General features: G+C 42.9%; 2 protein-coding genes and 1 long non-coding RNA gene across 3 annotated transcripts in view; all 3 read right to left on the bottom strand.

Annotated features, from left to right (window-relative positions):
• Positions 1 to 21,930, bottom strand: part of LOC125151830 (uncharacterized) — a 65,617-nt gene extending 43,687 nt beyond the window's left edge. The window contains exon 1 of the long non-coding RNA XR_007146959.1: positions 21,791 to 21,930. This is a non-coding gene — a long non-coding RNA (uncharacterized LOC125151830). The remainder of the gene's footprint in view (positions 1 to 21,790) is intronic.
• On the bottom strand, positions 12,457 to 14,019 carry TAS2R4 (taste 2 receptor member 4). The gene has a single exon (XM_047833191.1). It carries the CDS (start codon positions 13,375 to 13,377, stop codon positions 12,457 to 12,459), a length of 921 nt encoding a protein of 306 aa, XP_047689147.1. The 5' UTR covers positions 13,378 to 14,019.
• A 588-nt stretch (positions 21,931 to 22,518) lies between the features above and the next one.
• On the bottom strand, positions 22,519 to 23,508 carry TAS2R3 (taste 2 receptor member 3). The gene has a single exon (XM_047833132.1). The coding sequence runs from the start codon at positions 23,506 to 23,508 to the stop codon at positions 22,519 to 22,521; it is 990 nt and encodes a 329-aa protein (XP_047689088.1).
• Positions 23,509 to 24,298: the final 790 nt, after the last annotated feature.

The following is a 24,298-nucleotide window of genomic DNA, read 5'->3' as shown; positions in this document are numbered from 1 at the left end:
GAGGAAAGTAGGGGAAGTTTTAAGGAAGAAAACAGAGAATAAAAACACAGTATATTTAGGTGCCAAATAATTTTTTAAAAATGTAAGTTAGGGAAAGGAACCATTACTGCTAATCAAGGTCTTTAAGGTCATCTTTCCTTTATGATCAATTATCCACACACACATGACTCAGCATATATCTCATACCGGAGTCTTACAGAAAGGAAATGAGCTCAAATAAGCAAAAAAAAAGACTAGTACAGTTAATCAAGAAATATAGGAAAAGTGATTCATTTATTGTCCAGATTCCAACTTCCTTGGGACCAGCCCAACACAGATGTTTGTAGAAGGGCGAATTATAAGATAGCCTCTAACATTTCCACCCATTGGTGGACATGTCCTGAGTAATCCTTGAGCAGTGGTAGGACTATGAATAAAACAGCTTATCACTTCTGTGATTGGGTTATATTATATGGCAAAGATGAAGGACTTCTGCAAATGTAATTAAATCACTTGCATTTGAGCTACTCAAAGATTACTGAGTGGATCTAACCTAATCAGTCAAAGTTTGGAAAGAGAAACTGGGCCCTCCTTCTGGCCTTAAAAGATCTCACCAGACCATGAGAAAGATATATGGCAATAAACTGTGGGGTGTTGAGATGGGCCCCCAGAAGACAGCCAGTAGGAAAACAGGGACCTTGGTTTAACAACCACAAGGAACTGAATTCTGCAAACAATGAGTGGGCTTGGAAAAGCACCCTGAGCTCCAAAAAATCAGCCTAGTCAACATCTTGATTACAGCTTTTAAGACTCTGCACAGAGGGCCCACTTAGGCTGTGCCTGGACTCTTTATCCACAGAAACTGGGACATAAATGTGTATGCTGTTTTAAACAGCTAGGTATGTGTTGCTACACGGCAAATAGAAAACCAATACAGTGGTCAAACCAGGCCAGAAACTATGAGGAAATGAGGAGAAAGAGTAATTGAATAAGAAAAAAGGAGGAAGGCTAGGCTAGCTTCTTAAGAAGGCAGCATGGACTGCAAAGGAAACAGTCAACAGAACTAAAAGCAACCGATTGAATGGGAAAAAGATATTTGCAAATGACATATCAGACAAAGGGTTAGTACCCAAAACCTATAAAGAATTCACCAAACTCCATACCCGAAAAACAAATAATCCAGTGAAGAAATGGGCAGAAGACATGAATAGACACTTTTCTAAAGAAGACATCCAGGTGGCCAACAGACACATGAAAAGATGCTCAACATCACTCCTTATCAGGGAAATACAAATCAAAACCACACTGAGATATCATCTCACGCCAGTCAGAGTGGCTAAAATGAACAAATCAGGAGACTATAGATGCTGGAGAGGATGTGGAGAAACGGGAACCCTCTTGCACTGTTGGCGGGAATGCAAACTGGTGCAGCTGCTCTGGAAAACACTGTGGAGTTTCCTCAAAAAATTAAAAATAGATCTACCCTATGACCCAGCAATAGCACTGCTAGGAATTTACCCAAGGGATACAGGAGTGCTGATGCATAGGGGCACTTGTACCCCAATGTTTATAGCAGCACTTTCAACAATAGTCAAATTATGGAAAGAGCCTAAATGTCCATCAACTGACAAATGGATAAAGAAGATGTGGTTTATATACACAATGGAGTACTACGTGGCAATGAGAAAGAATGAAATCTGGCCATTTGTAGCAATGTGGATGGAACTGGAGAGTATTATGCTAAGTGAAATAAGTCAGGCAAAGAAGGACAGATACCATATGTTTTCACTCATATGTGGATCCTGAGAAACTTAACAGAAGACCATGAGGAAGGGGAAGGGGGGAAAAAGTTATAGGGAGGGAAGGAGGCAAACCATAAGAGACTCTTAAATACTGAGAACAAACTGAGGGTTGATGTGGGGTGCGGGAGAGGGGAAAGTGGGTGATGGGCACTGAGGAGGGCACCTGTTGGGATGACCACTGGGTGTTGTATGGAAACCAATTTGACAATAAATTATATTTAATAAAAGAATACTAATTGAAAAAAATTTTTAAGTATATAAAAAGAAAAAAGAACTAAGGTGGAATTAAAATAATAAATAAGATATGGAAGAAGAAGAAGAAGAAGAAGAAGAAGAAGAAGAAGAAGAAGATGATGATGGCGGCAGCAACATGGGTGTGGAAGAAAGTGTAAAGTGATCTTGAAAGACTTTAGAAGAAAACAAAACCCAGCCGCAGACCCTCTGCTTCAGCCATGAGCCGACCTTTTAACAAAGGTCAGGATCTTCCTGCAGTAGAAGACACTGACAGCCACCACACCCAGGACAGTGAGTTTGTATAGGGATCCCTTTACATGTTCTGACCCATTCTCCAAAACCCCAGATCACAAGGACTCTATTCCCAACCAGTCCAATGAGAAATTCGGCCACTGCCACCACCATCAGCAGTGCTAGGGCAGCAGACAGCATGGCTGGGGACAGGAGTCTCACTGATGTCCCAAAAGATTCCCTGCTTCAGTGATGAATGTGTGTGGCTCCTGGCTGAGCCTCAGATCCCCTATGAGTGATGGAGTATTAGAGTGGAACATTTCACTTCTCAGAGTTCAGATTCTGTCACTGTCCTTTTGAAATCCATTCTCTGGCAGGGGCGCCTGGGTGGAGCAGTCGGTTAAGCATCCGACTTCAGCCAGGTCACGATCTCGCAGTCCGGGAGTTCGAGCCCCGCATCGGGCTCTGGGCTGATGGCTCAGAGCCTGGAGCCTGTTTCTGATTCTGTGTCTCCCTCTCTCTCTGCCCCTCCCCCGTTCATGCTCTATCTCTCTCTGTCCCAAAAATAAATAAACGTTGAAAAAATAAATAAATAAATAAATAAATAAATAAAAAAAAAAGAAATCCATTCTCTGGCAAAGAAGGCAAAGCTGTGAACACAAGTAATGTTCTGGAAGGTAAGAGTCTCACTTCCATTTCCATGTGCATGAAGCTGGTCTGGAATCTGAGATGAGGAACAAGCCACAGTTACAGACCACCCTTCCAAAGGAAGCAAGTAAAATCCATAGGTACCCTGGAACCTTGTTCCCACCCACCCAACTCCGCCAAACCAAAATAGACATGCTAAGAATCTCACCAGTGGCAAATGCAAAGCACCTCATGTTATAAACAGGGAAAGTACAACATTTATGAATGCTTTAGCAAGTATTTATCAAATGCCTACCATGTGCCAGGCCCCTAGTCCAGTCTCGGGGGAGATAATGGCCAAAAAACAAAGTCCCTAGTGTCACAGACCTGACATTCTAGTGGGAGAGGCAAATAATCAATACTGTTTTAACATGTTTGTAACTTGAGCATATAACCATAGAGTTGTATTTATACACATACAAAGGCCTGTTCCAATGGCAGGGAAAAAGAAAAGGATAGGGTGAGAAAATTAATGAAAACAACTAGGAGACAGGATAAATATTTACTGCTGCATAATCAGTGCTAGAGGAGGTCAGTGTGGAGAGAAATCTGGGAATCACACTTCGAGTTCATTTCCATACAGAATGAATTGCTCAGCATATCAGCCCCCAAACCAAGGGCTGATACGAAGGACTGTATCTGGAGAGTAACAACCTCAGCATTCTCTAGTTTACCAGAACAACCACTTGGTTTCTACTTTTGATGCAACCCGACCACGTTGGCCATAACACTACCACACCTCTTTCTACCAAAGTCCCTTCCATTCATATGCCTACTATTCCACTGCTCTGGGATTTCAGCCATCCTCATAGTACCTGAACCAAGGAAAGAAAGTCCATGAGAGACCAAGGGGAATACAAGCACCAGAAGAGACCCTCAGAGGGGGAAAGTAAACTATGGCTTTCTACTCAGCACAACAAAGCAGTCTATCCTATATAGAATAACAGTATGGATAAGCTTCTGCTCAACAAGGAAAACAATCAACAAAATGAAAGGCAGCCTATAAATTGGGAGAGAATACTTGAAAACCATACATCTGATAAGGGGTTACTATCCAAAATATGTAAGGAACCCATACTATTCAATAGCAAAAAAGCAAACAACACAATTTAAAAAATAGGCAAAGGACCTAAGATGGTCATTTTTCCAAAAAAGACATATAAATGGCTAACAGGTACATGAAAAGGTGCTCAACATCACTAATCATCAGGGAAATGCAAGTCAAAATCAGAATGAAATATCACTTTAGATCATTACAATGGCTGTTATCAAAAGAAAATAAAAGATAAAAAGTATTAGTAAAGACGTGGAGAAAAGAGAAATTTTACACACCTTTGGTGGGAATGTAAATTGGTACAGCTATTATAGATGACAGTATGGAGGTTTCTTTAAAAAATAAAAATAGAACTACCATATGATCCAGCGATCCCTCCTCAGGATCTCAAAAAGATATCTGTGCTCCCATATTTACTGGGGCATTAATCATATTAGTCAAGATATGGAAACAACCTAAATTTCCATCAACAGATGAATAAAGAAATTGTGATAGATAAATGATAGATAGATAGACAGACATATAGAGAGAGACAGCGTCCAATTTACAATGCTTCAACTTACAATTTCTTGACTTCATAATGGCACAAAAGGGATACACATTCAGTAGAAACTGTACTTAAAATTTTGAATTTTGATCTTTTCCTGGGATATACAGTATGCCACTGTCTCGTGATGCTAGCCAGCGGCATGAGCCACAGCTCCCAGCCAGTCACACAATCACAGAGGTAAGCTGATAAACTGACAACCATTCGTTTTTTCATGTTCAGTAGAGTAGTCAACATATTACATGAGACATCAACACATTGTTATAAAACAGGCTTTATATTAGATAAGTTGGCCCAACTATAGGCTAATGTAAGTGTTCTGATCACATTTAAGGTAGGCTAGGCTAAGCCATGATGTTTTCAACATGTGATTTAAATGATGAATTTATTGGACATAACCCCATTGAAAGCTGAGAAAGATGTGCATGTGTGAGTGTGTTTGTGCGTGTGTGTGTGTGTGTGTGTGTGTGTGTGTTATTCAGCCTTAAGAAAGGAGATCCTGCCATTTGCAACAATATGAATGAACCTAAAAGGAATTATGCTAAGTGAAATAAGCCAGACACACATACGAAACAGAATGCATGACCTCACCTATACGTGGAATATAAAAAGTCGAGTAGAAAGAAGCAGAATGGCAGCTATCAGGGGTGAGGAGGTGGAGGAGATGGGGAGGTGTTACGTAGGATGGGTAAGTCTAGAGATCTGACGGACAGCATACTGACCGGGTCAGTAAGACTGTACTGACTGCTGGGCATGTGCTGAGAGAGGACATTTCAGGTGCTCTCGTCACACACACAACAATGGTACAATGGTACCCGTGTGAGGTGATTGCATGTTAACGAGTTTGACCTCAGTCATCTCTTCACTATGTATATGTATATCAATTCATCCTATTGTAAGCCTTAAATACATGCATTTTTAGTCAAAAAAAATAAGCAGTTTAAAAGGTATAGGTAGAAAAGAAACAAAGAACAGGCAGCACTTCCAAACACTCATGTTGCCAGGCTGAGTACAGCTTCTTCCCCATGCCCCATCTGACTTATCTCAGTGACTCGAACATGCTGTATTCCTATTCACAGTGCTTCCCAGGACTGTGCCTACTTTGCTCCTAGACGGCTTTGAGGCAACTCTTCTGTAGCAGCTGTGAACCTGAGCAAAGTTTCTCTTGTCTCATGAGCTGCATGAGACATTCTGCAATTCTGAATTGAGCAGACTGAGCCATGTGTAACAGGAACAGAAATTATCAAAGTGTGTATATTCATAGTCTTTCCAGCTTCCTTCCCCACCACCTTATGAAGCAGTGGGGTTCTTGCTCAGTGGGTCAGTACCGCTTCTTGGGTACTGGCTTTCAGTAGGGATTTGGAGGGAGGAGGAGGAGTGCAGTCCCAGGCCCTGCATGCAGCAAGGATCACAATCTTCGAGGAAGATTATGATAAGAATCAGTAGCAGGCTGGGGTGGAGAAACTGAATGGAGTAAAAGCACGGGGCTCAGGGGCTTGGAAGATGAGAGTACAGGGGGTATTTCTGTCTGCCTCCATGAGTATGAAAATTTGGAGAGAGAGGTAAGTACAGCAGACGGAAGTTGGGGGACCCTCTAGGAGGTGGAGCTTAATTCCCCTTCTCTTGAGAGTGAGATGGACTTGGGAGACTTCTAAACAAGAGACACTGGAAAAGGGAATAGAGTAACCAAACCTGACAGTGGAGAAACCCAGCAAACACCACCTTAACCAAGCAGTCAAAGTGAACACGACCAGCGAGAAGTCAAGATGATATCATTATCCCCCGGTGTTACATGAGGAGAAGGGTGCCTCATCTCTGCTGGACTCCTCACAACCTCAGTCCAGCAGAGAGGACTGATTTGAGATCAGTCCTGATTTGAGATCAGACAAACTCAGATTGAGGGACATTTTACAAAATGTTTCATGATCATGAAAACAATGCATGATTGAGAAATATCAAAGACCATTAGAGACTAAGAGCACCCGATAACTACATGCAACATGATATCTCGGATTGGATCCTGGAACAGAATAAGAACATGAGTGTGAAAACTGGAAAAATCTGAATGAGGTCTGTGGTTTAGTTAACAATCAATGTATCCATGGTGATTTGTGCTCCCCTGAGGGCTGGTGCTAATGTGAACCTGGGAGCACTTGGCTTTGGATGAGCAGGTAGCCAGTGCCCCAGTTTATGTAAGGTATCAACATCAGGAAAACTGAATGAGGGAAATCTGGGAACTCTCTATACTCCTTTTGGAACTTTTCTGTAAAATAAAATAAAAAATTACAACTTTATTTTTGACAAGTTACATAAAACACAGTGACATGAAGCCATTTGCATAAACACTTATGTTTTTAACAGTTTGAGAACTGTGTTTTTCTAGAGAAGACTAGGGTCTTCCCATGACTTGTAAGATCAGGCTAAGAAAAGGGGCAAGAGAGAGGGCAGGTGGAGCCTTCTGAATATCCGCTCACCTACAGCCAAGTGATCACACATAGCGCATGGGCACCAGCCCTCTTTGGGACACAAACCTCAGGACTAACTCCCTGGGGGCAGAACTTATAAGTGGAGTACTCACGGCCATTCACAGAAAGGCAAGGTACTTCAAAAAGATTTGAGTTTGCCGCCCGACTCAACCAGTTAGTAGCTATGGCCTTAACCAGTCAATTGACTTCTTAGAGCTTCAGGTTCCTCTTTATAAAAATTCTGACGTTTTGCAATTTGCCTCACGTGGCTATTGTGATGATAAAAGGGCATATGAAATTACCTAGCTTTGTGCCTAGAAAATAGTATTACCTAATTAACGCTATTTTTCTTTCCTTCCTTGGTGATTTGTCTCCACTATCACTCCTTTCAATAGAGGAGACGACTCCTAAAACCAATACTGCACCATATGTTAATTAACTTGTAGGTAAATAAAATAAGTAAGTAAAGTAGGAGAGTGCCTGAAATCTGCTAATATTCACGCTGTGCAAATACAGGATGAATTCAGTTGCTGCCTCTAAAGGAAGATGATGGGCTCTATTTAATTCCAGAACTTCTGGAAAGCAAAAATAAAGATGAGAGACAGATTATGATTAGCCCAGGCCTTTGACAGAAGTCAGCAGCATAGAGAGGTCAGTAGGAGTTAGAGAGTAATATCAATATCAGTATCTTCCACTATTTCCTCTCTTGAGATGTCTGGATTCAGATCATCATTACATTGTCATCGTCCCAACTGTGAAAGCAGCAAAACTGAGATAAATAATTTTCCTGTATTTAAAACAAGTCAGAAGTATTATCAAACAAATCAAGCGTGTACCTGTGTTGAGACACCTCGTCTGCACACAAGACGTGTATACACACATCAAGTCATTTACCCAGAGCCTCTTTCTCCTTCCTACCCACACAGGGTTACAGGCTTGCCTTTTCCCAGGCCCTTTATAGCCCCCAGCCATAATCCAGAGAACAAAAGCCTGTTGTGACCTGTTAAAATTGGTGCTTCCCCGGAAGACTGACCCCACCCCCACCCCCACCCCACTAAGCTAAGGGAGGATGGTGTGCAGTCTTTGCCCCTCCCCTGCTGTCATCCTTACCCTCCATGCTCTCTCCCTCCCCCTTCCACCCCAACCTCCATTAACTCACATCACTTCCTTGTTATTAATTTCCTTGCCAGGCAAATTCTTACACAGATGCCGAGTTCCCTTTCACACTTTTTTCCTCAGAGAATAAAACTGGCCATGGGCCAGCTATTCAAATCCCTGGGAGTTTTGTCAAACTACTGCTTCCCCCTCTACACCTGCACCCAAGAGAAATGGGAGGCAGAGCATACAAAATGTGAATAGAATTCCCAGCAGATCCCGGCTGCTTCTCACCTCTTTGGCCCTCCTTGAGAAGCAGCAGGCTAGACTAGAGGCTCCAACTCCAGCTCCGGCTCCAGCTCTAACTTACAAAACAAGAACATTATTGAGAAATTTATTTTAAATACCTTCCGTAAGCTTCAGTTTAACCTGAAGTCTCTTGCATTTAGGGCTATCTTAAAAGTTACATTCAATTCATGCTTTCAACGACTAATGTCTCCTTCCTCTAAACCCCTTCTTTCATTTGTTTGTTCTTTAAACAACTGAAACTGAAAATGGCTCACGGACAAAATGCTAGTAATAGTGATTAGGAAAGCCCAAAGTCACACATGTTTAAGTAACATTTAGGCAACGTAAAGAAACTTTTAAAGTCCTTGAAATGACCCATAAAAACAAACTGATGGTTGAGGGGGGTGATGAGGGGACAGGAAAAATGGGTGAAGGGGAGTGGAAGGTACAAGCTTCTAGTTTCAGAATGAACAAATGACCAGAACAAAAGGCACAGCATAGGGAATACAATGATATTGCAATAGCTTGTATGGTGACAGGTGGTAGTTAGGCTTGCGGTAAGCACAGCAAATACAAAAACTTGTCCGATCACTATGTTGTACACCTGAAACTAATGCAACATTGTGTGTCAACTATACTCAAATTTTTTTAAGTGGTTTTGAAATGAAAAAGTAAAAATCCTTAGAATGGATAAGAATTTCACTTAGTTCATGCATAAACTATATCCACTGTCCCATCACCTTTCTAGTGGCCTATCCCTGCCCAAGTTGCAACATTCAAAATAAATTTTAAAATGGCTTCTTCTTTAATGTTGCTACACTTTTAAAGATATATCTCACCTGAAATAAAATGCTTCTGCACAGGGAAGGAAAAAAATCAACAAAATTAAAAGGCAACCTACAGACTGGGAGGAGATATTTGCAAATGACTTATCCAATAAAGGGTTAGTATCCAAAATATATAAAGAACAGATATAACTCAACACCCAAAAAACAAATAATCCAATTAAAAAATGGGCAGAAGACATAAACAGACACTTCTCCAAAGATATCCAGATGGCCAACAGACATGAAAAGATGCTCAACATCACTCATCATCAGGGAAATGCAAATCAAAACTACAATATCACCTGACACCTATCAGAATGGCTAAAATCAACAACACAAGAAACAATTAAGTGTTGGTGAGGATGTGGAGAATGGGGAAACCTCTTATACCTTTGGTGGGAATGCAAATTGGTGTAGCTACTACGGAAAACAGTACGGAGTTTCCTCAAAAAAAAAAAAAAGCATAAATACAACCAATATAAGTAACACCCTTTTGAATATTTTCTTCTTATCCTAAAAGATAAAGCTTTATAAATCGGCATGATGCTACACTGTCCCAATCTTTCCATCCACCTTGTGGTATATATACTTAAAAAAGAACTAGACTTTAAAATTAGAAGACAAATTGGAGCCTTAAATCTACCCCTTTCTAGTTTAGTTTATGAGCCATTTATAATACCTGTTTGTGCCTCAACTTTTTCATCTGTATAATAGGTAATATCAACATTATCTAAGAAGTTGTGAGGAACCAATAAAATAGCATATAGAAATGCAGCTCAGACAATATTGGGCTATAGCAGTTCAAAGTTAAATGGCAATGGCCCCAAGTTACAGCTACCATAGTGTATGTTTCATGAGGTTACACAGACACTGCCCTGGCACTCACCCTTCATTTCCAAGAGTGACTCTTCTTTTTTTTTTTTTTTTTTTAATTTTTTAATGTTTATTTATTTTTGAGACAGAAAGAGAGACAGAGCATGAGAAGGGGAGGGGCAGAGAGAGAGGGAGACACAGAATCTGAAGCAAGCTCCAGGCTCTGAGCTGTCAGCACAGAGCCCGACACGGAGCTTGAACCCACAAACTGTGAGATTGTGACCTGAGCTGAAGTCAGACACTTAACTGACTGAGCCACCCGGGCACCCCGAGAGTGACTCTTCTTAATGAAGAGTCTTAAACATCCCTCCCTTCTCTTAATAGGCAGAGAATACAGGGAAGTGAAGGATACTGCATATTAGAGAGCATATAAGTTATCACATCTTGAAGAAATAAACTCTAAATTTTTTTTAATTCCTGGTTAATAAGTATTTAGTGGCAGAGCATATTGGAACCAGCAAACTCCAAACCCACAGCATTGTTAAAAAGTCTGCCCAGAGAGGACTATGGGCAAGTGCCCAAACAAAGGAATATGGTATAGCATAAGTTTGTTGAGTAAGGCAATAGAGACCCAAAACTACAGCGTCTGAAAGAATGGAGATATTTATTTCCCATGAATGGTCCTGGAGTAAACAGTCCAGAGCTGGTGTGGCAGAAACTGTGGTATCAGAAACGGTGAAGCCAACTAGGATGGATGATTCCTCCACCATCCCCAGGGAGTCACTTCATCTACTCATTCAAGATGGCCAATCATTACATCCCGCACTCGAGACCACAGGAAGAAAGAAAGGGAAAAGGGGAAAGGAGAGCATACCTGTTCTAGGGGCACCACCTAGAAATTACACACATCACTTCTCCACATACTCTATTGGAAGAACTTGATCACACATAATACCTACTTAGAAGAGAAAGCTGTAATGTGTAATTTGCTGCCAAAATTCTGGGTAGCTAAAAATTCTGTTACTACGGAAGAGAAAAGAAAGAGAACAGATACTGAGAGACCACAAGGCTTTCTGCTACTCATTTAGAGTTCTTCTGTCATGGATTTAATCATCCTCAGTAATCCTCTTATCTCCTAATCTTAAGATTCTAACATGATGGAAACCGTGTTTTTTTTTTTTTTTTTTAAGCCTAAAATATCAGTTTGAGTAATCCTTACTGAATAATGCAGTCAAGATTGTGGTGTCCAGAATGGAAAATAACAGGTAATTTGTAAAATTTGGAGATTTCTCATTTTTTCTTTTTTAATGAAGAGAATGTTATTTAATAATATTATTTATTTTGACACATGTAAATATTACATAAATATTTTAGAAGTACAAAAAATGTATAAATATGAGTTATTACCCTTCAATTCCCATCCCAAAACTGATCAATATTCCATCTTCAGATTCCTGTTCCTCTGTAGCCAGTCCTCCTGTTCCAACCCCTCTCCCCTCCAAAAAAAAGTGTTCTCCTGGATAACTGTGCAGTGTCCATACAGCTCAGTACATAAATTCATAAGCAGATGATATCTAGTCATCAAAAGTCTGATGCTCCCACCACGAATCCAATGGCTCCTCTTGGCTTTCCCCTGAATTCCGTATCATGTGACAGGGTACAGTCTTTTGTAAAGTTGCACTCAGATTGCATTGATTTCACTATTTGGCACTTGCTTTTGACCTCAGGCTAGCTCCCTAGATTTTAAGATCCTTGGAACTCTCCTGGATTCAGCTTGTTTAATACTTAATCATTTCCCTCCACTCTGACCCTTCCCTTCTTTCCAGAGCAAACCTAGAAGTTCACTCCTAGAGTTTCTTGGTAATAATAGCTCAGTTACTGTGACCCAAAAGGGGAGGGTGCTTTTTCTGTAACACCTGCCACAGTATATACCTGTTTCATCTTTCTCTGTCTTCCTTTTCCTCTCTAAACCTTTCCTTTCTTCCTTTGCTCTTTGCATCCTCTTGCTAATTTTAAGCCAGTCTGGTGACTCCTGATTCACTCATTGCTAAGCCCTTACCCAGGGCTCTTTAACTGAACCTCAAAAATTTAATGATGTGAACTATAATGTATTGTTTAATTTGGGGGAACGTCCCCTTATACTTGAGTAGCCCATGGAACAATGTGGTGACTTCCACCTAACCAGGGATGCAACACTCATGCAAACTCCATGATAAGTAATGCCTCAAGCAAGCTCCTCAGGAAAAAAAAAACAAAAACAAAACAAAAAACTGCCTAATATTTTAAATTTTTTAAATTGCAGAATGAACTGACATACAGGCACTCAAAGGCCCAGGAAGTCAGATCAATAATTACAAAAATGAATTTCTCGGACCATTGGGAAAACCGCTAATGGAGAAAATCTTGCTCCCAAACCAGGAGGTGACTCCCGCCACTATTTACTACTGAAATTCCACCATATGTTGAAACAAAGAATCTTCTTTGCTTTTGTTTTCAGTTTAGGATGTGTGAGAATAATGAGAACAGAATGTCCTGGAGGATAAAAGGTGGAAATAATCATACAGATGGATGTGGCTCCCAAATCCATCCGTACGGAAGGGAGATACTGTAGCAAGGTAGCAAGTGAATATGGAATGTAGAGGATGAGGAAATAGATCATTAGCTTCATAGCACCCATATGAGCTTCAGTCTGGGGATTCCAAAAATCAGTGGTGTTTTTCTGCATCTTCTGTATATGTCTCCTCAAGGAATGTATTAACAAGGAAGCAGAAGTCACATTCATGATGAACTGGAGAAAGGAGCTCAGGACCAAGGAGGTCACCAAAGACAAGATGCTCTTATTGATGTCACATACTGTACCATTGCTCCCAGTCAGAAACTCAGGAAAGGGTGATGTCTGTGTGAGCACAACATACAGGAGAGTGGAGAAGGCAGAGATCAGCACGCAGGCCAGCAGCAGCCTGGGGATCTTTGGGGACAGCTTTCGTTTCAGCAGGAGGAATACTGAGTGTTGGAAGTCAGTAATCTTCACGCAGTACAAGGCATTGAGCAAGGTTACAAGCCAGAGACTAGTAGACTCCAAAAACATCCAACACAACAGGAAAAAAGTGGATAGGTGGACTGACCTTTCGACATGTGGAGAGGTGAACAGGTAGATAATGTTCAGGAGAAACAGTCCTAGCATAATAAATCTGGTGACGCCCAAGCTGAACAGGATCCTATTAGAAGAGGAGATTCTGTGGCTTTGGACCCAAGTCCTGTAGTTGACCACTACGATAAACAGATTTACAACGAGTCCTACAAAATTCAAAATTGCTGAGACAGTAAGAGCAGATAAGAAGAGTATCTGATGCATCTTTACTCATTGAGAACTCAGCGGTGGTGGTGCCGGTGCAGGGGCAGGAGAAATCCTGAGAGGTACAAGGAGGCATCAGTACCAGCCAGGAAGCGTTTCCTTTTCCAATTGTCCCCCGTGTGGCAAATGAGCCATCAATGGTCTAAGAGCCAGCTGCTTTTGCTGAGATGCAAATCTTCCAAGGATTGCATTACCACTTCTTCATTCATATCCTGTTTTCCTTAGAAATGGCTCATTCAAACAGCCTCAGTGAACCCGGGAGTCCACTCCTCCAGGAGGAGGCCAGCTGGAGGGAGGAGTTATGGATGGTTCCAAGGACTTCCAGTCCGAGTGACAGGATCCCAGTCCAGCGATGCTTGTGTCACTGTGTCACAGTGAATGAAGCTTTTCTTCGTAGCACCCCCAGAATATGGTGCAAATTCCCAGGCTTTATTCCTGCCCACCTACCCTCATCCACACATCCATGGATTACCAAAATCCAGCTTCTCTATCCCCTGTCATCTGTTGATGTTGCAGCCCTATCTTCTCCATCTGTCATTCTGGCCATGCCAGCATTACTCTTTCGTCCCCAAGCACCTACAGTGGTTTACAGTTATGAACAGATCAAGTTCGAGGACTTCATGCTTCCTCGAGAGAGCCTGTTTTCAATTAATTCCATCCTTTGGTGACGATTCCTTCACTTTGTATTCCCTCACCAGTCACATATATAGATTTGTGCCATAATCATTTGCTGCGATATCACTTCTGCTTGGAACAATGTCTCCAATCACTTCTGCTTGGAAAAAATGTCAGCCATTTCACGTGTTTCCTTTATAGATGTGGGCTTATGCTTACATCACAGTGGGCTCTTTCCTAGACATTTAACTGCCCAAGTACTCCAGTACCAAATACACAGTAACGCTTTAGCTATAGTTTTGTGGCCCTGATAGGCATCTCACTGCCTGATTCCTCTGCAACTCCTCAGACACTAAAGGGCACCATATGCTTGGCAAATTATATTATCGACGACTATGAGTGAGTGCGGGAGTATGGCGTCTCTTATCTACTCCAGCAGTTGGGGAAACCCAAGGTGCAAGCCTCAATGCAGCCACATATAGGTTACAAAACTGCCATCAAAATAGGGCATACAAACTCCCGGTACTTATGGGAACAGAAGTACAATAGGAATAGACAAACAGAAGCAGCTAACATGTGAAGACTACCAGGTCCAGAGAAGGGAGTGAATTCATGAGGCCCTTCAAGATAGATGACAGGAAAGCAGGCCTGGAGAAATTCCCTGAGCCCAGCTGCTTACAAAAGCGTTTGCACAAAACTAAGGAGCCACAAATGACAGAAGCATGCCCAGATTGGTGAACCAGGCAAACAGAGTGAACAAGCCAGGCAATGATTAAAGGGCAGATTATGTCATAGCACATATTTCCACTTAATTATTTACAAAATAGACTACTGCATTAAAGTAATTCAGTTACATCACATTTAAACAGAATAGATAATATGGAGTAAGATATAAGAATTAAATGTTCCAGGGGCGCCTGGGTGGCGCAGTCAGTTAAGCGTCCGACTTCAGCCAGGTCACGATCTCATGGTCCGTGAGTTCGAGCCCCGCGTCAGGCTCTGGGCTGATGGCTCAGAGCCTGGAGCCTGTTTCCGATTCTGTGTCTCCCTCTCTCTCTGCCCCTCCCCTGTTCATGCTCTGTCTCTCTCTGTCCCAAAAATAAATAAACGTTGAAAAAAAAAATTAAAAAAAAAAAAAAAGAATTAAATGTTCCAAAGGGGGTGGGAGGACCCATTACTGGGTAGCAAGAGACCACATTCAGAATGAGACATACAAGGCTGTTGGGTTCTCGGTAGCAGGGGGACCTATCAGCAGGATGTGATCACGCTGGCTAGTGTCACCAGTGAGCACACTGGTTCTGTCAGAAGTTATTTCTGAAAAGGTCAGTATGGGAAAAGCACTAACAAAACCCTTTCTCCCCCTGCATGAGAATTTTACCATCAGTTACATATAAATATCTTATGGATGCTCCCTGCTTTGGGCTTCCTTGAGTGTGGTGACTCTCCTGATTGTGTCCTTTGAGTCGACCCTGGCAGCTATGTCTATGCAATTACTACAAGAGAAATTGGAACCTTTGGGACGTGAAAGCTTTTTGTGTTTTAATTTTTTTAACGTTTATTTATTTTTGAGAGACGCAGCATGAGCAGGGGAGGGGCAGAGAGAGAGGGAGACACAGAATCCGAAGCGGGCTCCAGGCTCTGAGCCGTCAGCACAGAACCCGACGCGGGCCTTGAACCCACAAATTGTGAGATCATGACCTGAGCCAAAGTCAGACGCTTAACTGACTAAGCCACCCAGGCGCCCTGATATGAAGTCTTTTTAGGGCAGTCCCACCCCTATTAATGGGTGCGTAGGAGGAAGAGAGAGGGAAACTTCCATTTATTAGGCTGTTTTTAATGCTTACTCTGTTCCCAGAAGTGCAGCAGGCATCTTAAGCTTCAGTCAATTCTTAAGACAGTTCTAGAAGGAAGATATGCTTCTCCCTTTTTTTTTTTTACAGGTGAGGAAAAAGAGGATGAGTAAGTGACTGCCAAACATCATAGAAAAATCAGTGGCTAAGTTGTAAGGTCTTTCTGAGACTGAGCTCCTTCCTCTTGTTGCCCTCATTTGTTCATTCCTTTAACAAACTGCTGTCATTAACCAGGCACTAGGTTAGCTGCTGGGGAAACAGGAGAATCACGCACAGTGCACCCTGCCTTCAAAAAACACACAGAACCGTGTGAGAGACAGACAAAAAAACAGAGATGAGGGTATCTGGTGCTATGGAAAAACACGGGGTGTGATGGTGTGTTCTGCAGGGGCACCTGAGTCTCAGTCTCAGAGGAAAACCTGTCTCAGCACTCCACAGTGCTCCACTGCTGGCTCAGAGCTACCTGCAGGAAGTAAGGCCATGCAGCGGTGGACCTTGGCAGCGGGACAGAGCAGCGCGTTTTCGTGGCTGTCACGAGAGGAGACCACAGACAAAGATCACCTGTGCCAGAACCCTTCATCACATCTGAAGCATTTGTTTCAGTGATGCAGAGATGAAGTACTTGTTTCGGTGTCTTTCGTGCCCGCTACATGTGACATTTTTGAGAAGAACAACTGGTCTAGTATAGTGCTTCGTGCAAAGTGGCTGTTAGCTAAATGTCCGTGGTATAAATGAATGAACTGGAATCAAGATGAGCCAGAATCAAAACGGTGTGAGAGATTTATTTCTACAGTAGTACAGCAGCATCCGGCAGCTAGCTGGAACCCATCCCTTTCTCAAAGAGGGGTGCTAGCTGGGCAGTTAGGGTACAAAGCCGAGCCACCAAGAAGAGTTCAGAAATCGTCCCTCCCTGGCCGTGAGCACCCTATTCAGCAACAGGTGGTGCCAACCCTAGACAGAACATGCAGAGAAACTCACCCATGAGCTTCTGAAAACACTATTTTCAGTTAACCTGGAAACACTGCTCTGTCACCGGGCCAGCCCCACCAAGTCGCAACGACAATTTCACTATAGTGAGATCAACAAAATCTATTCACTTGACAAACACATACGTGCAGAGAAAAAGTAAAGTTCTTAATTTTGTCTAAAAGTAATACAGTTTTTTTTTCTGAGCTCCCACCTGCTGGTTGGGGTGGAAGTGTTCAGTCCAATGAGATAGTGAAAAGAATGTCTTCAGAAAAATTTTCAGTCTCTTTAGATTTAAAAATTAAAAGTTGATGAGGCACCTGGGTGCACCAGTCAGTTAAGTGTCCAACTCTTGATTTCGGCTCAGGTCATGGTCCCAGGGTCGTGGGACTGAGCCTGCACTGGGCTCCTCACTGGGCACGGAGCCTGCTTGAGATTCTCCCTCTCCCTCCCTCAAGCTCTCTGTCTCTCTCTCTCAAAAATAAAAAATAAATTAAAATTTTTTTAATTTTTTAAATAAAACATAATGTAAAAAATTAAAATCTGAGACATAGTCCTGATGCCATGTTTCTCTCCCTTAATTAGGGTCCACGTGTCTGCGGAGAGGGGGGAGATCAATGCTATCTCATGGTAGAAACATCATGTCCTCTCCCACAGTGTCCTTGTCTTCCAGGGAGAGGTCTGTGTCCCTTGGTTACTGCTTGCTCTGCCTGCATTCAAGGCTGAGTCAGCACCTATGTTCTGCTCCCACTGACTGCAACCGGGTAGCTTTGAAGCAGTCCTCAGAGGGGGGAAATCAGGACTCTCACCTGTCCTCTGTGCAATCCCCTTTCTGCCTCCCTCTTCTCCTTCCCACCATCCATCCCCTGGGGACTGGAAGGAGCAGGCTTTCACGTATATCATGTCCTCTTATACCACCAGCAACTACAAACTCTGTGGATTCACTATCCTAAGACTAGAATTCCATGAGGCACATGCCTAAGTCTCGACCCTTGATAAGCTAAAATACTAGTGGCTGATATTTGCTGTGTATTTACTATGCTCTAGTCGGTAAAATAACTTACATACATCGTCTTATTTAATCCTCACACCAATCCTATGAGGCATTTTATAAAATTACCTATTTTATAGTGAAGGAAACTGAAGTACAAGGAGGTTTAGCAATTTTTCAAAGACCATGTATCTAGTAAGTGATGAGGTCAGGATTTTTTTTTTTTAATGTTTATTTATTTTGCGGGGAGAGAGAGAGACAGAGCAGGAGCAGAGGAAGGGCAGAGAGAGAGGGAGACAGAATCCAAAGCAGGCTCCAGGCTCTGAGCTGTCAGCACAGAGCCCAACGCCGGGCTCGAACTCACAAACCGTGAGATCATGACCTGAGCCTAAGTCGGACGCTTAACCATGAGGTCAGGATTTGAATCCAATGTGTTTGACTCCAGAAATAACACTTTTAGCACCTACACTATACATTTTTCTAGTCCAGCAAAATGTAGGAATACCAGAAAGTAACATACAATTGTCATCAGCAGTTGTTGGAAGTTTTTGAGGTCATCTTTGCTTTCTTAAAACAGAGCTTCCTGCAGAATATCAACAGAAGATCAGACTTTCCCTTCCACCTACCCCAAGACAAGAAAATCACATACACAACTTTAAGATCTAGACAGCTCTGTTCATCAGTTGTTGGGAAAGATCAGGGACACCATTTAAGGCAAAGAACATTGGTAGACACTGAAACTCTTTGAGAAATGTTGGAATGTACTTGGGGGGTCGTTTTGTTGTTTTTGTTTTGTTTTGTTGTTGGTGGTTTGTTTATTTTTCTTTATGATCCCTCTAGACCCAAACTATAGCTCAATCTCATTAAGGATCAGGATTTATGAACTTGGCCCAAGGTTTCAGAGAATACTAAAAATGAGAAGCAGGGGCCTCTGATGGAAAATTGGAAAGTCTTATGAGGCTACTGTCATAAGTTGTTCCTGATTCATGAGTTAATACACCAACTGCAATACACCAGCGATGCACTAAAGAACGGATGTGTGTGGAGAAGAGGCAGCCTTCAGAACAAAACAAGTTCTGGCAAGGAACTGCCTCCAAACGCAGGGACAAATCTCATCCCCATACTTTGACCCCAGGAACCTGGTCACAGTGGGGGAAAGCCACGCTCTGGTCCTTTGTTCATGAAACAACTAGATTCAAGGGTTTTAAGGGATTTTAGAAACTAAAGCTAATTCATTGAAAGTAAAACAAAACAAACAAGATGGCCTCTCGGGTTTGCTCAAAACAGGGCCTGAGGTATTAGGTAATTCTTCCCCATGTACTGGGCCTCACTGAGAGTGGGCAGGTTAGGCATCCCCCCTCAGAGATCTAGAAGACCGTATCCTCTCCAAAACAGCCAAACTTACCAGCATTGTGCCTCTAGCAACAGAGGAGACTCCTTTCATCAGCAATTCACCCACTACCCAGACTCACGTGCCCACTCCCAACACCAATTTTCAACGTTTATTTATTTTTGGGACAGAGAGAGACAGAGCATGAACAGGGGAGGGGCAGAGAGAGAGGGAGACACAGAATCGGAAGCAGGCTCCAGGCTCTGAGCCATCAACCCAGAGCCTGACGCGGGGCTCGAACTCACGGACCGCGAGATCGTGACCTGGCTGAAGTTGGACGCTTAACTGACTGCGCCACCCAGGCGCCCCCCAACACCAATTTTGATAAATGACGGTCCCCATATGACTGATGTCGTATTAACCAAGTCCAACATTTTGCAGGAGCCACCTACACATTTCTCTGAAAGAAACACGAGAGCAGTTGGGGATGCCACGCATACGAATCCGATTTCATTTCGTCTCAGGGAAGGTCACTCTGCACTCAGCCAGTTAGACTACCACAGCACACTCCCACTCAGAAGTCTCTGTTTTCACCCACACTCCAGGCCCAATGACACAACTAACGGTGGTAACGTCAGCATGTTCACATGGTATAACGCCAGCACCATATCTGAATCTGTTAGGTTAAGGTAAGATTTAATGGAGCCCCAGCGGGAACAGAAGGGAGGGATTCTTCAGAAGTCAGCCAAAGGCACTAAGAACCAAAAAGCAGCCAAGCCAAAACCTCCAGGAAAATGTCATATTCAATTAAAAGAGAGAAAACCCCCCACACCTAAGCTAGAAGGCAGAGTCAGGAACTCAGGTTAAGAACTAAAGAACCAGAAGGTCAGAGCTAGACAGAGAAGTCGTCAAAGTGACAGAAAGTAGGAACAGGTGTTCAAGAGTGGGTGAAGATGAATTCAAAAGGGTGGATCAGCGTTAACAAAACAGGTGCCAGTCAAGACAGCATGGATTTCCGGGGCACCTGGGTGGCTCAGTCAGTAAAGCGTCCGACTTTGGTGCAGGTCATGATCTCGCGGTTCATGAGTTTGAGCCCCACATCGGGCTGTCTGCTGTCAGCACAGAGCCTACTTTAGATACTCTGTCCCCCTCTCTCTTTGCCCCTCCCCTGCTCACACTTTCTCTCTCTCAAAACTAAATAAACACTTAAAAAAAAAAAAAGACAGCATAGATTTCCATAGGGAAACTTTTTTTTATTAATTACAAGAGTACCCATTTCAAATCCTTATATTTGAGTGAATTATTGAATGAGTATTAAATAATTTTTTGAGTTTCAACATTTTTCTTTTTTAAATTTTATTTATTTTGAGAGAGAGAGTGAGCATGAGTGGGGGAGGGGCAGAGAGAGAATTCCAAGTAGGCTCCTTGCTGTCAGTGCAGAGCCTGAGGCGGGGCTCAATCTCACTAACTGTGAGATCATCGCGTGATCCAAAATCAAGAGTCAGATGCTTAAGTGACTGAGCCACCCAGGTGCCCCATCAACACACAACTTTCCGAAAGAGAATTTTAAGTTATGTCAGAATTAGGCATTTTTCTAGCAGCTTCAAGAGGCAAGAATCAATTTGAAAACGAACAGTGCAGACCAAAAGACATTTATTCCTGTAACTTTAGAAATGAATACATAAATCCCAGAACAATCCCAAGATTAACTTCTGCTTACACATGACCAAATGCCAAGTGGTATGGTGATCCTTAATGCTACATCCAAATATGACTTATTCCACAAAATAACAATGACAGCAACAGCTACTGTTTCCTCCATCTGAGATTCTAAGCACTCTTCATCTGTTAACTCACTCACTCCTGCCTTCATAACCACAACACTCTACACCTGAGAGCTCCATCAGTGACAGAAATCTGGATTCAGATTTGTCCTGGGTCCTGTCTATATTCACAAGTTTGAGAATTTTTCATGATCTTAAGTAAGAATAGTCTCATTGACTTCTTGACTCAATTCCTGTGTAATTGTATTAAAATAACATTTATTGGGGCACCTGGGTGGCTCAGTCGGTTAAGCATCCGACTTCAGCCCGGGTCACGATCTCGCGGTCCGTGAGTTCGAGCCCCGCGTCAGGCTCTGGGCTGATGGCTCAGAGCCTGGAGCCTGCTTCTGATTCTGCGTCTCCCTCTCTCTCTGCCCCTCCCCCGTTCATGCTCTGTCTCTCTCTCTGTCTCAAAAATAAATAAACGTTTAAAAAAAAAATAACATTTATTAAATTTATAAAAACTGCTTCTATTTTTCTTAATGTTTATTTATTTTTGAGAGAGCAAGCGAGCAGGAGAGGGGGAGAAAGAGAGGGAGACACAGAATCCGAAGCAGGCTCCAGGCTCTGAGCTGTCAGCACAGAGCCCGACGCGGGGCTAGACCACACGAGCCGTGAGATCGTGACCTGAGCCGAAGACCAGACGCTCAGCCAACTGAGCCACCCAGGCGCCCCTGCTTCCGTTATTTTTTATAAAACTCTCAAGTTTTAAAAGCTAACATGCACCTTGGTTAGTGCGGAAAAAAAACAAACTGCTTTGAGTTTTGCCCAATCTAAAAACTAAAAAATTACTCGGCAGTTGATAAAGGGAAATGATAGCAAAATGATAAAGGAATACCAGGACTATTGAAGTAAAACGACCACCACCAGACTGGTTTGGAGCCTAATATCCAAGGGTCTTGATTCTCGCTCCACTGCTTTTGTCCTCACGCAATGGATCTGTGGGAACTATCTCTCCAGGAAGTGCTCTTGCTGCACGATTCACTGTCGGTTACCAAACCGGCCTCACCCACTGAGGGCTTCACGTGATACGCTGTTCTAAAATGTTGGCACGCAGTGCCTCACGAATCTCTAGCAGCCTGTAGGTGAGTCTGCATTTTAAAATGAGGTAAGAGGGGATCACACAGAAAGGTTAAGTAACTCGCCTAAGGCCAAAGGTCTTGGAAATGGACAGAACCAGAATGCAAACCCAAGTCTGTGGAACTGCAGTGCTTTTGCTCCCTCCCTCAAGTTCATTACACTGTTATTTACATCAGCTCATCACTGTCAGGATAAACTTTACGCTAAAGCTAGTAATCAGCTCATTTTGTTGACAGCATTTAAAATACATGCCTACACCGTGAGAGTGTTACTACACTGACATTTGCCAAAGACTGTTTCACTCTCTTCCAAAACAACCATACAAAGAGAAGCCATGAGATGTGTCCCCCATGGGACAAGGCAATGCAGTAGTGTTTCTCTGCTACTGACGTCACGGCACTGGAACCACAAGAGGGTCAGGAAGAGCCCTGTGGTCTTGAGCCAGGCCGAAGGACGCCCAGGCTCCCACCTGTGCCCTCTGTCACTCTACAGGGAAAGAGGTCCTTTGGATCCAGGCTTCAGATGACCAGACTCACACCGCAGCATCCCCACAAACATATGCTTCAGCTTGCTGTTTCCCAGAATGAGAATGAATGAGTGGCTAGCAGGATAAAACATGGTAATGAGTTCTCCAATTATCTTCACCATCTCAGTTCCTGGTATGAAATAACTGGATGATGTAATTAAAAAGGCAAGAAAGTAAAGCAGGAAGAGAAGGAGGAAGGAGAGGATGATTTTGATGGCCCTCTTGTGGGCCTCAGTGCTTGGATCTCCGGAGCTGGTGCCGCTTTGCTCCATCCGCTGCGTGTGCCTCCCCAGAGAGACGATGAGCAGAAAGTAGGAGGCCAGAGACACAATCAGAGGAGGGAGGTTCCACAGAGTCCCAAGAACATGGATCAATTTATATTCATTTCTTTTCTTTCTAAAGTGCTCAGTCACATTCCCTGTGCCATCGATACCACCGAGAATAGAATACATCTTAAATTCATGGATCAGAGACAGGGCACTGGCGCACGATAAGACCAGCGCACCCAAGATCATCTGTACGACCATCCTGGAAACTCTCCACTTGAGCCAGAGGAATGTAGGGTGAGAGAAACTGGCAATTTTCAGGCAGTAGAGGACACTGAGACAGGTGGCAAGCCAAATGCTCAGGTGGTTTGTAAATGTCCAGAAAATATCAATAATTTGCATTATTATCCCTTCATCATGCACTTTGGAAGAGAACACAATTAAAACACCATCAACCAAGAGAATCCACAGCAGAACGATCCTGGAGAGAGCCAGGTTAGCGATGATGAAGTCAGACAAAGAGATTGTCTTATTCTTAAACCAACTGCTGCCACTGACCAACACTATGAAACCATTCCCCAGCATCCCCAGAATGAACTGAGTGGCAGACAGAACCAGAAACACCCACTTGTGGAGCCCTGACATGTCAGCTACTAGGCAGACCGGACCTCGTTCTGTTGACATACAATCTCTGTGCTGACTTGAAATTTCTCCCTGTGAATCTGCCACCTTTCCTTGTCGCTTCACTGTACCTGTCTCTTGTCTCTGCCCAATTTAGTCTGTTGTAGAACAAAGTTTAGTGAACCCTCTCTGGATCTTTCAGGTTAGTCTGTCCTCTTCACAGATGACATGGACTGTCACATTCCATCTATGACCTAAACTCAGCAGCTCTTTGCCAAAATGCAAATGGAGTAGTATCCAGTGTCACACAGAGAAGGAAGAGATCTGACTCGCAAAGAAGGTGAGGATTTGGACTGGATTTCAAAAGGAGGAGGGTTCCAAGCCACCCAGGACAGAAAGGGGCATCACCAGAAGAGTCACACAGAATCACTCCGAAGAGTGAGAAGTCTTATTCCTGGGGAGGAGGACCAGGGACACACACAGAGATCAGAATTCCACCAGAAGGCACTATCAAAGTCACCCTGGAGGGAGGGTTAAGTGCATGAAATAGAGAAAGTTCAGGGCCACTGGTCCTGGATTAGAATTAAAAGGCGTGCCTGTTGGAGTATGCCTTACACATGAGGAGGCTCCAAGTTCTTCCATAGTGAGCCAGATCATCAGAAATTCTTAATTACCCAAGTATGTGAATAACAATAATGAATTATAGCATATAACCTATTCACTCAGAGTGCATGACTACTGTATCAATATGTCAACAATAGTTCAGGGTGACAGAAATCACAGACAACCTCTTTGACCCAAGAAGCCTTATTTATGTAAAGCAATGCCTTACAAATTTTGACTATGGCCAGCA

This window comes from Prionailurus viverrinus, chromosome A2 (assembly GCF_022837055.1).
Source record: "Prionailurus viverrinus isolate Anna chromosome A2, UM_Priviv_1.0, whole genome shotgun sequence".
Classification (NCBI taxonomy): domain Eukaryota; kingdom Metazoa; phylum Chordata; class Mammalia; order Carnivora; family Felidae; genus Prionailurus; species Prionailurus viverrinus.
This window is presented reverse-complemented; position numbering and strand designations above follow the sequence as displayed.

What these genes read in the sequence shown, in the direction of transcription:
- TAS2R4 (XM_047833191.1), bottom strand. Translation starts at nt 13,377, where the DNA reads ATGCATCAGATACTCTTCTTATCTGCTCTTACTGTCTCAGCAATTTTG.
- TAS2R3 (XM_047833132.1), bottom strand. Translation starts at nt 23,508, where the DNA reads ATGTCAACAGAACGAGGTCCGGTCTGCCTAGTAGCTGACATGTCAGGG.